At 29.8% G+C, this 16,808-nt stretch overlaps 1 protein-coding gene across 1 annotated transcript in view; it reads right to left on the bottom strand.

Annotated features, from left to right (window-relative positions):
- The window catches only part of LOC142330851 (putative cytochrome P450 49a1), a 36,336-nt gene that overhangs the window by 13,511 nt on the left and 6,017 nt on the right, over positions 1-16,808 (bottom strand). The window contains exons 2-7 of the mRNA XM_075376317.1: positions 14,232-14,766; positions 10,500-10,728; positions 6,559-6,574; positions 6,043-6,122; positions 3,173-3,249; positions 115-319 (exon numbers count right to left, since the gene is read on the bottom strand). Coding sequence (XP_075232432.1) covers positions 115-319; positions 3,173-3,249; positions 6,043-6,122; positions 6,559-6,574; positions 10,500-10,728; positions 14,232-14,766 — 1,142 coding nt within the window. The remainder of the gene's footprint in view (positions 1-114; positions 320-3,172; positions 3,250-6,042; positions 6,123-6,558; positions 6,575-10,499; positions 10,729-14,231; positions 14,767-16,808) is intronic.

The raw sequence follows: 16,808 nt of genomic DNA, 5'->3' as shown, positions 1-16,808 counted from the left end.
TTTAAAATGAGTACTATTGAAATTAGTCCCAAATTTAAAACAAAAAAAAACATTTATGACTAGGTAAAATATGATTAAATATTTAACTAAAACACAGGATTTTTATCACTTTACCTTTCTAAACTTTCACAAGAATTCGATAACCTTTCCCAAGAACTTGTACGGAATACACGCCACATCTGTAAACCAGATTCACACTTTTTTAACGCGTCAGTAGCATCCATAAATGATTGTAAGGTTTGTTGTGCTTCTAAACTTGTTTGCATATCACCTACTTTATAAAACCCTAGTTGTGTACCAAATAATGTTTTCATCATACCTGAAATGATAATGTATGATGAATACAATGATAATGTATGTTGTACATACATAATGTATGTACAACACTTACTGAACTTTATTATTATTAAAATTTAATCAGAGTTTCATTATAGTTTCCAGTAGTAATTATTATGATGCTCATCTTTAAGAGGTTAGAAAATCTTAACACTGGCCTACAAAAATTTTATAAAAATTGATATTTATTTTTTGATGCATTTTATATGCATGCCTCGTAAAAAATTAAAATTTTTTACAATTTATTTTCTCTATAAAGACAAAATTCTTTTTGTTGAGTCAGTCAATGTTTGTATTAATAATGTATCTGAATATTTGTAAATGCCTCAAGAGTGGAATAATATGGATGAAAAACCAGTGTTTATCATACAATGAAAAACACTGTTTTAAACACTTTATAATCATAGAGTGATTATAGTGCTACATAATCATATAGTACTTTATAATCACTTTATAGCACTTTATAATCATAGAGTGATTATAGTGCTACAGTCCTCCAGAAACATGGAATTTGGAAGAAAATGCTGAAGATGTATTCTATGGTGATTTAGAACATAATTCCACGATTCTACAGTGAGAGGACTGAACCTCACAAAAATTCCTCAAGCAGAATTTGATTTATAGTTTATGATCTAAAATTTGTCAAAAAGTCAAGTCAAAAGTGAAAATGGTGGAACATCTGAATAGTGGCATGAAAGTGGTATTAAAGTATTTTTCATGTTAGACAGCTAGAATTTCAGTACTTGTCCTCCTTACAAGATAATATAGTGTACTGCAATAATGTAAATTAGTGGATATACTGACAGCATCACAACCCTATGGAATGAAGAATGTTTATAGATTTCTCTAAAACAAGTTTGAAACCATCCTCTTTCACAAACAAAATGAGAAAATTAATTCCTGTTGCTTTTGCAGATCAATTGAAGGAGACATATGGCATGGCAATATGAAATTTTTACTGACAATTATACATATAAAAAATATTGTTTATGCATATATGGAAAGACTTAAAGGTGATCATTTTATTAGGACTCGCAGCTTAGTTATAGTAACTACTGTTTTTTCCTAGATAATAGAGACATGAAAAACCATTAGATTAAGAAAAGACTAACTGAAGAGAAAAGCACTCATGGTTGGGCAGAAAAATTTTTACTTTTCAAGCTCTTTTGCATCCAAATTAAAAACATAAAACTTGTAAAATTAATCATTTTAAGCAACAGATTATTATATTAAAGATTTCTTACACCTTAAAATCAAATTTCCCAGGATTAGCAAGATAAATTTAAAGAAGGAAGATTTTTTCAAAATTGTTAAATCATTACTCAAGAAGGTTACTGTGTAAAAGAAGGTTATGTGGAATTGGCGAATGAAGTTCTTGAAAACCAGAAAAGTGGGATAACCCACCGGCTTGGTCTAGTGGTGAACGTATCTTCCCAAATCAGCTGATTTGGAAATAGAGATTTCCAGCGTTCAAGTCCTGGTAAGGTCTGATATTTTTACATGGATTTGAATACTAGATTGTGGATACCGGTGTTCTTTGTAGTTGGATTTCAATTAACCACACATCTCAGAAATGGTCAAACTGAGTGTACAAGACTACACTTCATTTACACCATATCATCCTCATTCATCGTCTGAAGTATTATCTGAGAGGTAATTACCGTAGGCTAAACAGGAAAAAAGAAATTAAGAAAAAAGTAAGATACAATATATCTAACACATACTTTATTCACATGAGACATTTTCCACTTATTTGAAATGTAAATCATTAGCTCTGAACTTTCACCAGGACATATCTGTGATGAAAACATGATACAAAGGAAAATTGAGCCCAAATATGCTTGCAGATTACTGCTATAAACTGCGAAGGGGCACTCTAGAAGCTGAATATACAAGAGAAAACTGAAGCATATAAATACAATATTACAATAATCATACCTACACTAAATTTAGGTTTTACAAAACCTAAATTTTTAAAGGAATTATGTTTGTTTAAGTCTGCATTACTAAAATCCCTGCCCTACATTCAATTTTGGTTTACAGATTTGAAATAAGCACAAAAAAATATTATAAGACATCTGAATGATGTAATGCATGTAATGAATGCATGTAACAGAAAAAGTTATTTTTTTAAACCAGTGCAATTAACTTTGACATTATACCTTAAATCGATATAAATAATTTTAAAATACATAACACTGAAAAAACTTAATACAAGATACTGCATTAATGGCTATCCATCTCCACTTTTAGATAACTATCTACATTAAATATAAGAAATCAAAAAAATTGATAGAAAATGCACAACACTTAAATCAACCCAGCCATCACATAAAATTGCTTTTATTTCTATCAAGTAAATAACCACTCTTATGATAAAACATATAACCCAAGAATACAAACAAAAATTCTTCCAAATTTTGCACTGGACAGACTGGATGCACAATCACAACATCCATTCATTACACGTAACACATAAAACCAAGATTTCAACTATCTAACAGTATGAGATAGTTCTCATATTGAAGATGCAAATCTTCAAAAAGCATAGAGAGTTAAGCACTAAAAAAGATAAACCTTGCCAGATAAACAGAGATAAATGAACTTACCAGATAAATGGATAAATGGGAGGAGTTATTTAGTTTCCATCTATCTGAGATAACCAACCTGACAACTTGCTGGAAGAAACCTCTATCATACAAGTTACAACTATTAAATCATCAAGAAATATTGGGAGATCTTTTCATTCATCATTTCTTAAATATTAGTCAATAAGAAATTATTCTAAAGTATCCTGAATACTATAAATAAGATAATACTAAAAAAAAAAACTTACATTCAATACCCCATGTGTACAATTCCTTATGAAAATCTGGTGGAACTTCATCATGTACATTCCTAATGGCAAAAATCCTATAAAATTAAAACAAAAAAATCCATTTTAGTAGTTTTAAAATCACAAGTAGAGAAACTGTGTGAACAGGAAAATAAAGCACTCTAAATACTACTTACAGAAGCAGAAATTGTATATTCTGATATCAATATATTCATCATTTCAAAAATGTTTTATAGGAAACTATCACTATTTTGAAAACCCATTTAAAGTATAGATTTTCCATTTTTATAGAAATAATGTTACATGTATTCCTGAAGAAAAAAAATTATTTACATGAATGTGAAGTGGGCACACTATAACCTTATAATCTGATATGATTAAGTCTATCTTGAAAATGGCAGCGTATCCATTATCAGGAACTTTAACCATAACAAGCAACCTTTTGCCACGAAACTTGAGCCACTTTATTGATCTGGATAATAATTTTATTAATGTGGTCAACCAAACTGATAGCTTAATCAGTTTCTTTCAGAAACTCCACCTTTTTGCCAGCTTCTTTTAGCTTTAGCTCAGTTGCATCAAACCCATAAATACAGAAAGATTAATTAACATAGAACATAATGTGCTATATAAAATTTTGGTATACCTTTTCGAAAATTCAAATAATTCAACATACTGCCCATTGTACTAATTAAATTCAAAAAGTATTCAATTATAATAGAGAGTCTGAACATTTCAATAGCCAATCCTGACAATCTTGCAATTTAATTACAATGTATTTTAGGAACAGTTAGACCTGATATTTCCTTTGATAGGTACACAATGACAGCAGCCATTCCTTACCAGACCATATCAAAGGTACTTCAGCTCTACCAAGTTCCTGCATTCACAGGATGGACACCTTACTTATAATACCTTGTTGGAAAAGGATTTTATATCCATAGATACTGAAAAGAAAAAGAATTTAGCATAATAAAATGATGAGTATTAGGAAATTATCAACTCAAAGCAAAACCACAAGATTAAACCCCAGCAATCCCTCCCAAAATCTTCGGGGATAAGGTTTGAAACTGCTTATTACTCAGTGGATGCCTACCACATCCAAAAGCTCAAGAAAATCATGACTTATGAAGAATGAGACCAACACATCATGAACATGAATTCTCTGTTGGTAAGCTTAAATATACCCACTGTAGTGAAAATTGCTGTACCAGAAATCAAAAGAACTACCCCCACAGTCAATAGATACTTACATCTACTACAGACTATTTAACCAGACTGGAAGTTCACTCAGAAATAAGCACAACACAAATTAGTAAACAGCTTTTATCACAAACTATTAAATTTCAGTTATACCTCCGGCATGATACCACGTAAACCACTCACAGATTGCCTCATATGATCAAAATATTTTGCTATGTTGCTCAGGACATACTATTTATAAACATAATGGCAATATAATTTTACTCAAATTAGTTAAAGATATTCATTAATCAACATAGTATGAATGAAACGTTAAAAAAAAATTGAATTTCAAAATATAGCAGCACCACTATGTTATTTGTATTCCTGTAAGATGTTTGGTTAATCCTTTCTGAGAAGATCTTTTGGAGACAATGTTGTACAACAACGTTGATAATTTTTTATTTATTTGAATTTATGCCTGAATGGGATTTAAAGCTATGACCTCATAATTAAATCCATAAACTTTATGCATTGTTCTAAGCATTTCATGCGGTTTGAGAAATACAATCATAAGATACAGTATTAAAGAAAGCAAAAAAATGCTTTAGCAAGAACAGACAGAATTAATAGTTTATTGCCAATAACATCAATGACATTCAGTAGACATTGTAGGACAAACATCTGCTCTATCATATTAAAAATTGTTGGAGTAAAGAACTTAATTTCACTGGGGCTAAATTTCATTTAATCACTGGGGATAAAATATGACCATCTAATATTTCGTTTATTGTTTTTTGTACAATAGGTTACTTAATAGTATTGTATAATTCTTAAATATTAAACTAGTGCAAAATATTTACACCAAATTTCTGTTACAATAGAATTTTACAATTTCCTGTTTACTATCATGCTTGTTAATAATAGTTTGCTTTCAATAATTTTTAATAATCATGCTTGTTCATTAATATGCTTGTTAATAGTTTTATTACACAGCATTAGGAACGATTAAAAGGCATTTCTTGTCCAATAATCTAATCCCCAGAGTGAGCTTCCCAAAGCATTAGTTAGGAATAAAGAGCTGCCTTCTGGATGATAGTGGTACAAGCACCATATTATATACTAAAATGTAGGGACTCTAAAATGTCCCTACATCCTTTACATATTTAATGGGCATATAAAATAACTGGGGAAAAGACTGGGGAGGAAAATCAAGAATAAAAGTGTTGGAAGGTGAAAGAGGACCTACCAGAAAAGAACCAAATTGAGACAATCCTAATAAACAGATTACCTTAGACCATCTTCAGGCACTTTGCAGACCCCCTATCCACAAACTTCTGGAATATTGAGCTATCTTTTCCTTCAGAGCCCCATCTACTATGCAAAAAGATTGCATTGATCAGCTTAAACATGAAGCAATAAGTTGCTTCCTGTAGATTGTATAATAAGTCATCTGTGGTAAACTCATAGAAAACCATAGCACTTCCCCATGACTTTGTGGATACTGGAAATACTTCCAGTATCCACATATATTAACTTGTATACACAAGTTAGTATAAAACTTGTGTACTATATGCTCATTGAATATTAAATGATGCAACTGCAGTAATTATTAGTCCCTATATTCTGAAAAAATCACATGTAAATTGATCATGTTCATGATCAATGAAAATGTAAAAGATATTTACCTTTTTACAAAAGCATCACTTATTTTTTCTACGCTGTTATGATATTTTGCACTTGACCAAAATATTTTTTTTGCTTCATAATTATCTTTAAAAATATCTTTTACATCACTATCCAAGCTCAAACGACTGAAAACAAGAAAAACACCTTTAGTACATTTAGTAAATGTAACCAAAAACAATGTATTAGATAAGCACATGTAATCAGGATACACAAGAAACACAAACTACTAACTTACAAGAAACACATTGAAACTACTAACTTACCAGAAACTACATATTCATGAATATTTACGAGAAAAAATGTTTTTTAACTACATCAGCAGAGCAACATAAAATTACATTAGTTTTTTATAAGAATAAAAACATAAAAGAAAACAATCTTAAGTCACTTTGGATTTTATAAAAATTACATTGATTACATTAATGATTGTCTAGGTTCAATCCTACAGCTTTCATTATACTAGGTACAAGCATATTTAAGCATAATAATGTATGCACATACAAACACCAACACACCTTATTCCTTGGAATGCTAAAGAAGAGGTAAATGATTTCTTTCATAATTTTGAAATTCACATTTAAGTTGATTAGTGGAGAGTATAAAATAAGGTTCAAAATCTTACTTTTTAATCTCCATTAATACACATCTGCTTGTGCCCAACACATGACAAGTTCTGAATTAATTTATACCAATGTTAAATACATAGGCAAAAATGGAAATTAAAGTGACCAAGAAGTAAATACCTTTTATGACCACGTAGGATCACTTTAGTTAGTCCATTATCTGTGGATTTTGTCTTATAATTTTGTCTCATCTGTGGTGTCTTCTGGTATAACACCAGTTTCCTTCAGATCCTCATTTCTCTGATCCATCTGCATCATGTCTTGATTGTACTGTACTGCAAAGTCTAGTTTGTACTGTACTAGCTGTTTTAGACGTCTTGAATCTTGCATCCTCATGAAATGTCCAAAGAATCCTAATCTCCTCTTACAGTTCTAACTCTTTGTATATGACCTTTTTGGGCACAATCCATCACTGCCAGTCATTTTGGTAATTTTTATTGAAAAAATCTTCTGGTTTCCTTTTAAATAAAATATATTCTGGTTCTTCCAATTCTTTTGATTTTCTGAAGTAACTCTGTCTGTCCGTCCGTCCGTCCGTCTGTCTGTCTGTCTGTTTAGGTGAAAGTGTTTCTGCTGCATAAGTGGCTTCTGGTTTTATAACTTGCTTATTTCTAAATTTATTGATAGGCATTTTTTGTTGTTTTATAAGTATACCAGGTTAATTTTCTGAGCTTGATCTAGTTTTGTTTCTTCTTATTTAGATAAGTTATTAGATAAAGTTAATAAATATATTATTATGGGGTAAATAGTTAAATATTAAATAATAGGTGTTCATATTTCTGTAACCTCTAGATAGACTGACAGACTGCTTTGTTCATTTTGCCCTATGTGAATGGTAATTTGTTGCATATGAAGAATGCCATGCTGACTAGGATTCCAGGACTTCTGGATAAAAGGCTGAGATACTACTATGGAGGCCAATTAGGCTTGTTAACATTATTGGACAACATAACATGCAAGTTTTGTTGTACCAAATTGATTAAATTCATTGTTTTCCATTGCCTCTTTGCCTAATTGATTGTCTTTCTACATAAAATGAATGAAACCAAAATAATCTGCAGTCGTATCAACTAATTTAATCATATAGTTTTACAAGATGTTTCTTTCAATAGGATTCCAGCACTTGCTTAATTTTTTTACTTTATTAAATCCATAGAGCATTATGTAGATTCAAAAAATATTTTTTTTTTCTTGACTTTTTTTAAATCTCCATTCGGTACTAACTTTCTTCTAAAATTAAATTGAATAAAGAAAGTGAATTTTTTGTTGCTATTACAACCTGTTTATAGTGAAACCTTTGTTTTTGTAACATTTTTGAGCAATATTTTAAAATTATTTTTTCTTATTTTACCAAAATGCTATTTTTTTAATTTTGCTATCACTGTTATTATGCAGTGGTATTTTTTTAATGGTGAGGAAAATTTTTCTTTATCGCATTAATGTGCTTTTCAAAAGTATACTTTTCCAAAAGAAAAGTATAACAAATGGTCAATTTTACAATTTTGTTCTGCTTTATTGTAATTTTAAGATATTTGCTAGTTTTAATTTTTATTTTTATATTAAAGAATTTTTTTATTGATTTATTTGTAGTATTGTAATTTAAAAATATAAAATTGTGTTTGGTTCCTCTCAACACTAATGTTTGACAATTTTTATTATATATTATTGTGTTGCCTTATCATATCCAGTGGCAGCTCATAGCTAAAATTAGTGAGGGTACTGCTCCAGGAAATTTTTAGCCTTTGTTTTAAAATTGTTTAAAAGGAAACAAACATGTATAAAAAGAAAATTTACTCAAAAACTTTATAAAATCCTAAAAATCAACGATTTTTTACTTACTTTAACCTAAATGTTTAAAGTTTTTTGTAAAATAAAAGGGCCAAAAAAATGATCAAATAGAACAGTTGGGAGAAGGATAATTTAATTCTACCCTATCACATTCCAAGAATATGGTACACGGTTTTTAAGCACAACACACGCAGACTACCTTCCACCAGCACACCAGGGTCAGCACTGTGAGAGCAACAGTGCTCTCTCTCACATGCAGCTTCCTATGTTCACATGCACCCAACAGCCAAACACCACACGGATGGAACTGTTAAGTGCACAGTTCCGTGCAAAGATTTTTTATCTTTTTCATAAACTGGGGGATGACTACTTACATTAAGCTTTAAGGATTATATATTACACTCATTAAATGTTACAGTTAATTTCAAGTAGAATTAAGGGGGGTGTTGCAGTTGCACTGATATCCCAATTTAGTCATATCCCAATTTAGTCATATCTCAGTTCCAATTTAGTGGATTTGGTTATTGACTTAGCCTTGTTAATACTAGAGTATTAGAAATTAACTCTGAATTCCTGCTCTATTTACAGTACTCATCTTCCAAGTGGTTTATCTCAAACAGTTTCCTATACATTTCATCTCTTCAGTTTGGCTGCCATTCTCCTAAGGTGCCCAAGCCACTGTACTTGGCTTCTTCCATCTTACATTTACTTCAAATTCTTTCCTTTTTCATTCCTTATTTCTTATTCTTTCTCTTCTTGTTATTCCCACTATGGCTGTTAAAAATTTCATTTCTCCTGCCTGCAGACAACTAGTATTTTATGTACCATAGTATATTTCTATCCAACCTAACATTTAACAATTTGGTAGAAATTTTTTCCTTTCTAATCTTCCACCCACACGAACTCAAATACTTAAATCTGGGTCTGTGATATTCAACAGTGTTTTTTTAAACACGAGACCCCCTCCAGTTCTCTTTTTCTTGGCACTAAGAACCCATGTATTTTTAATTCTGATCCATTCCTCCAAATATTTCTGCACTTCCTCATTGGTTCTCTGTAACATCTACAAAACCCACTGTGGTCTTCATCCAATCTCACCCTTGTCTTCATTCCTTAGCAGTTTTAAAAAATATGGAGTACAACACACACTTCCTTGTTTTAACCCATTTTTATATTAAACTAGTCTGTATTCTCTACACCAGCACACCTCTTGCATCATTTATAACCATCATTTAACACCTATTTTTGCTTAGACTCTCCCTACAGATTCTCCTTTCACTAAATCATAATCACCTCCTTACTAACTAAATCACCTCCTTAATACTGATAAATAAAAACATTCTTTCACCTAATTGCCTTGCAGAACAGATAAGGTCAATTATTTTTAAACAATGGTACAATTTCATCATTTCCTCATTTTTTGGTTATCTATTGAGCCCCAAATACTTTTAAACACTCCTTGTTCACTTCTTGAGTCTCGGTTGTGGGTAGCGTCTGCATTATTATCTCTTTATTAAAAGTTTCGTTTGCTTCATGGTCCTGTAATTTCCAATCATTTGTTTTATCCTTATTACGATTGTTTTAAAATCACCAATCAATGGCCTATGTTTCTCAAGGTTTACACTAGGGATTAAACCTTTAACTGTTACTGACTTATGTATTCCAACCCACTGTGTATTTTGTAAATTTGTGACTTTTCCATTTTCATGAAACTACTATATGCAATTCTTCGGCCATTTTATTTCTGTTGTTTTTATGATATGGAATATTGATTACAATAATTGTGTTCTACCAATATTAATAACTGTTCTATCCGTTCTACAAACACCAGCAAACTTAATTTTATTTTAATGGTAGGTGTAAATATCTTTCTCTAATTTTAAAAGTTGATATATGTTAGAAATAAAAAAGCATAAAAAGCCATTCTAAAAAAGAGTTCCCTAAAAAAATACTTCAAATTTATGAATTCATTAGAAGCAGCAAGAATATAATTTCTTTGAAGAAAAGACTACATTTAGAAAAATAAAAAGTAGGGAAATACTTACAAATCAAATCGCTTTTTTGATTGATTTTTATGCCATTCAATTAAACTATCAAAACTGGAGTATGTAAGAGAGTTTAAATTTCTTTGTTTATAAATTTCAGAAATATGTTCTGGTTTTTGAACCATAATTATGTCACCACATAGTGGTACACGCAGACAAACTACATCACCATAAGTATCAAATAATAAATTAAATGGTCTTATATTTCGAGATAATAGTTTATGACTTCCTGGAATAAAATAACCTAATTATAGAAATAATTTCTACTACTGTTCTACTTTTTTTTTTCATTGTAATTTCTACGTCAAATATTTATTTGATTGAAACACTTACCATTAGAACTGAGACTCTTTCATCATTTTCAAACCAATGTTTTACTATAAAATGAAACAAATAGAAAAAATAATTTTTAATAGTCTGCTTGTGATTTTTTGTTATGGCATCATTAATTTCATTTAACAATTTTCTTTTGCAACATTTATTATTCATAATTTCAAATAACACTACAATTTATCAATTGCTAAAATGTGTTAAATCATTCAAAAGTTATTCAATACATGAAATGTGAAATTCAAAAATTGTGATGGGACTGACTATCCTAGGTATCCAACAAACATCTCAGGCTTCAGCAGTTCTTGCCAGTCTAAATTTAAAATTATTTACAACAGAGATAAAATTTATGCAGCACATCCCACATATAGAGGTTTCTGGATTAAAAACCTAAACTTTCAATATACAATAATATCACAAGATTATAATATCCCAATTATCAGAACTTCCTGAGAATGATTTTGACAATCAAAAGAATCAGTGAGTTTATCAAAAGAATCCAGTGCATTAATATAGACAATCTATGTAAGATTCTGAATTATTTATTTGAATATATGGTGTATATTAATTGAGAAAATAAATATTCATGGAAACAATACATTTGTTTTTACATTTATATGAATCAATGACATTATGACTGACTAAAGGGTAGAACAACCAGAAATGGAACTACAGACAATAAACCAGGAAATTTATTTCCCAAGCATTAGAAATTAAACAACTTCAGAATAGAAATATCAGTAAAAGACAATAGTGTAAAACAATTTAGCAATTAGTAGCATAAAGTCAGAATAGAAAACCAATGTATAGTTGACATCCCACCAAAATGTAAACAAACCAAGCTAGGTATTAAAAACCTATTACAGGAGATTTAAATATAAAATAAAAGGTTATGAAACAAAGAAAGACAAAAGAAAAAATAAATGAGCTTCCTCTGTACGCAAGTGCATGAAATAGAAGGTAACAGACATATCTGAACTGAAGAAAACAAAGTTACTTCCAAGCTAGTAGACAGCACTGTAGACTGAGCCAAGAAAGTAGCAGATCACTGTACTTATCCAACAAAGAAGAGATGATACATAAAGGAAGGGATGAAACATAAAGGAAGGTGATAAGTAGTTTTTATACTGCACTGATCTTACACCAGAGTATTTTACAGTTTTAACTATAACCATAATTCTTTGTTACAAAAAATTACTTTCAGTGAAACTATCAGTTATAAGCTTTTATAACTTCATTTATTCTTTATATATATTATTTTTATACAGTTTATTTTTTAATGATTACTTTACCTTTTCTTCAGTTTTTCATTTTATGAGATCTCATATGAGCCGAGAGTGAAAAACTTGTAGATGTTCTAACAATTTCAGAACAACACTGCAGTCAAAATAATTACAATTTTTAACTGTTAGTTCTATCTCAGTAGGCCCAAAACATTACGTACAACAACAGTGACTGCATCCTAATTTACATAGATCCTATGCATCTAATTTACATTAGAGTAGATTAAAGGCATCACCAAAAAATACATAAAATCCATTTACCAACCCCAGTTTATCCCAACACAAATGACAAGATGATTCAATTGAAATTTTTTATTTTTTCATAATCCATTCCAATTACACTAGGTAAAGGACAAGTTAAGGTGGTGTTAAAATGTAATATTTAAGCTTAAAAAGAACATTGTAATCCACTGTAATTATTAAGTACCAGAATTATAAAAATTCTGAAAAATGGAAAAATGTTCAGGACATCTGTCCAGTTGATATTAAAGTTTGCTGGATACAGGTGTTATGTCAATGATGTGTGATAGAAATTAATGTCTTAAGTACCACATCATTTTAGTTTTTATTTTACAAGGATTTATAAAATACAAAAAAATAAGGCATCTTATAGAATCCCTAAAATTTTCCACTCTGAGCTCATATGAGATCCCATGAAATAAACTGAAGGAAAAAAGTAATCAAAAAATTAACTGCATAATAAAAGTTATAAAAGCTATTATTTCACTGAAAATAATTTTTTGTAATAAAGAATTATGGTTATAGTTAAAACTGTAAATTATTCCAGTATAAGATACTACTGTTAACTAAAGCAGTTAATCTGTGGAATATAACTTGCCCATTTCCTTTACAGCCTTCATCCCTTCTTTCTTTGATAACTTCACAGTCTGCTGCTTCTTTGTCCTAGTTGCAGTGCCATCTAGTTTCTAGGAAGTAACTGCACTTCATTGGAACTCTCAGAAGGATAGCTAGCAAATGTTTTTATGAGACTATTTCCTATCCAGAGGCTAGCACAAAAACCAGAATACTAGGCTGTGGTTATCTGATGTATAAACACTAAATACAGGCTTCATTCTCCTCAAAACACTAAATTTAAATCTGACAGTTTGAAATTTTTAATTATTTGTCTACGGTGGTCAGAAAATATTTTAATTTTAAAATATTACTTTTGCTACAGTAAACTGAATAAACATTTATTACAAAATCTAATTTAGGTTGTCAAAAAGAGAATAATTTAAAATATGTAATAGCTTATGAAACAACCAGATAGATTATTATCTCCTGAAAAACAACATTGTAGTTATATTAAACTATAGAAAAAAAAAATTGCTGAGAAACAAACATAAACTATGCATGGCACAACTGAAACAACATGAAGGGGTTGTAAGAAGAAGATATTAACAGAAGAAAAAATTAACAAAGATTATTATGTACAATAATTTCTGTAACAAAAAGAAAAGGTCATTAAGGGAGTTGGGTATTAGTTTTTTTAGGTTATGTTAATTTTTAAAAATATTTTTCAATTTTATTTTTATTTTACTTCAGTTTTGGAGGTAAGTAATAATTACACATGAAGATACTGTTTATAATGCAAGTAACTGAGGTAGGAATATAAGGGGAAAAGCAGTTTTTTGTTTTAGATATTTTAATATTTGTAGTATTTGTATTTCTTAGTTAATAAAAGTTTATCAACTGCATAGAATAAACATAATGCAGCATTATAATTTGTAAAAAGCACTTTTTGAACATATATGTCTCAGATGTACAGGCAGCAATTATGAAAAATAAAATCAGGGTAGTAGTGTTCTAGAGTTAACAATGGTTGATTGTATATATATATATATATATATATATATATATATATATATATACAGTTTCAAGATATTGCATAATCTTATTTTGTGATTAATAATATAATGTGTAATTGCTTCTAAGAGAATTACAGAATTATCAGTATCAAATCAATCTCTTCCGACTGACTTAAATTTAATGAATTTTCTGTTACAATAGTTTAGTTTATTTAGTGTTCTGAATGGACTGAGATTCTGATGAATCGCTATCTCATTTTTGTTTTCTTATTGTACCACAACTCAAATAAGAATTGTGTACATATGTTTACCAGAATTTAGTATCAAGTGGTTCAAGCCTTGCATGAGACTTGTGAAGGTCTGCATACCGATGACTGGAAGCAATTTTGTCACATTTGAGATGATTCTAAGCGACTCTGGCCCAGGGACTTCTTCAAATGATACTGCATGTTCAGCCTTTTTAGTTACTGCTATTTGTTTATCACTAGGTGACCAAGTAAGAGAATCAATTACTGGTTCTTCATTAATTACTTTATTTTTAACAGTAGCAATATTTTGCAATACTTTTGTAGCCGTAGAAGGTGTAACATCAGTTTCAGTAACACTAGCAGCAGTTTCAGATTCTTTTACAGATTCACTTGGCTGTACATCTTTCTTTTTTATTGGTGCTTCAGGTGTTAATAGAAGATTATCTGTCTGTAGTCTATCAATATTTATTCCGGTTTTTCTTTCAGTTGATAATCTTTCTTGATAATTTGCAAAGTAAATAGAAACTGGTTTTTTAAGTGGCTGGTTTAAATCTCTTATATGGTGTACAATAGTTTTTGAACCTGTAACAAGTTTATACTGTAATGAAGTAATCAGTATTTTATAAAAATTAAACTATAAAAATAAAATGTATTATAAAATGTTGAATTTACCATGAAAAAATGACTATATAAAAAATTTAGTAGGTTGACTTAATGCTTATCTGGGTACAGATAGGTATATGTTTTTCAGAAATGAGTTACTAGATAGACAAGAGTTGTCTATCACCAAAAATGTAATTTTTGGTGAAAGAATTGGATGTGAATGAGATTCTATAGGAAGATGGATTAGAGTATAGTTGGGACAAGAGTTACTAGAGGTAAGATACTTGGTATGGCCATGGTATGGTAAGTGGTATGGCCATCTGGTCAGAATAGACAAAACAAAAGCACAAACTCACGTAGTTTATGGATCATTAACAAAAAATAAGGTGGCATCTTTGTCAATAAAGAATAACTTAAGGCAGAATTGAGGATAATAAGAGGAAAGTGTTTAAAGAGATGAGCAGGCTTGGCAAGGAGTGTAGAGGAATAGAGGAACTGACTAGTGTCCCCCTAGCAATGTAATGGTATAAGGAGTTGAAAGAAAAAAGAAGGCTAATATCTTAATACTTTTTTTTCAATACTTTTTACTAATTTTTTTCTAATTCAGCACACCTAAGCTGAAAATGTGAGTGACAAATTTTACATGAAAGACCTTGAGTGGTTTTCACAAACTTTTAAATATGTAAAAATGCAATTAAATAGTCACAAAAGGAAGACTGTTTACAGAACCTGTTCAGCTTTAAAAAAGGTTATGGAGGGATGTACAGGATCCTCACCAGAATGATTAGAACAATTACAATTGCAAATAAACAGCAAAGTTCTAATGTCTGTAAAGTGGGAATAATAATTATCTTTCACAAATAACCACTTTTACAAAAACACCAATGAAGTGAAAGTCTATCACCAGAGGAAGTAAGATAGTATATCTGTTTCTTCATCATGATTTTTGTTATTTGGCAGATTGGTTGAGGATTAGGTAACTGAAACCTTGAGCATACATCTATGAGAGTAAAATACCCAGCCAGTATATGTACTAAATTGGGACATTTAAAAGGCTGTATAGGGGGTGGGGACTGGTTCTCTAACACCACACCTGCTCATGTACTTCTGAGGAAGTACTGTACACAATGGAGTAAAATTTTCTCTCTTATGCAGTATTAACTTATTGTCAGTATAACTTATTTTTTTCCATTTCTGAGATTATAGGATACTAGCCTGATTTTTTATGTGTGTAGCTGTCTATTAGCTATCAGTATATCTGACATTTCCATCTGCTCTAGCACTAACTGATTAGTTGGCCAAGTTGTTGCCAGTGATCCCACAATAGCCTAATATCCATTTAAATTTTAATCTTTCAACTTTAATTTTAATTTTTTAATACTTATATTTAATATGTAACAAAAAGTTTTTACATACAACTGATGCGAGATCTCACAACAGTAACTTTTGTAGAAAAACAAAATAAGGTAAGATATTTCTTAATTCTGTACTTGGGTGGATAAAGTTGATTTACATTATATATTTGTTAGTACAGAGGAGATATGAGTCTTGAAAGGATTGATTTTAGAAAAAAGAACATTTTTTCAATCTTTCAGATGTTAAAAATAAAATACTTTTATTTATATATTTTTCTTACAACAGGTTTAGCATTACTATAAATTATTCTAATTCCTGATCAGAAATGTGTTCATCTTTCTATTTCATCTCAATTCTTATAGTTAACATAATTTATAAAATATTATTTAGCTTGTTCCATACATCTTTAGTTTCCAATTATCTACCCTACCACTTGTTTGAAACTGTATTTTTTATAACCTCTTGACTAATCTTTATATAGAGACCTACTAATCCTAATCAGTTTTGCATCAAACATTTTAATCAGAGGAAAAACCATTATCTGATTTAATTTTTAAAAAAAGAATAAAAAACAATTTCCTCAAAATGTTACATTGTAATTAATTTTGACTAAATACTGAAAGGACTAGTACTTCCTTTCAGGAGTCCATTTATTACTTGTTTGTGTGTCCAAAAATACTC

The sequence above is a fragment of the Lycorma delicatula genome, chromosome 10 (assembly GCF_047948215.1).
Source record: "Lycorma delicatula isolate Av1 chromosome 10, ASM4794821v1, whole genome shotgun sequence".
Taxonomy (NCBI): Eukaryota; Metazoa; Arthropoda; class Insecta; order Hemiptera; family Fulgoridae; genus Lycorma; species Lycorma delicatula.
This window is presented reverse-complemented; position numbering and strand designations above follow the sequence as displayed.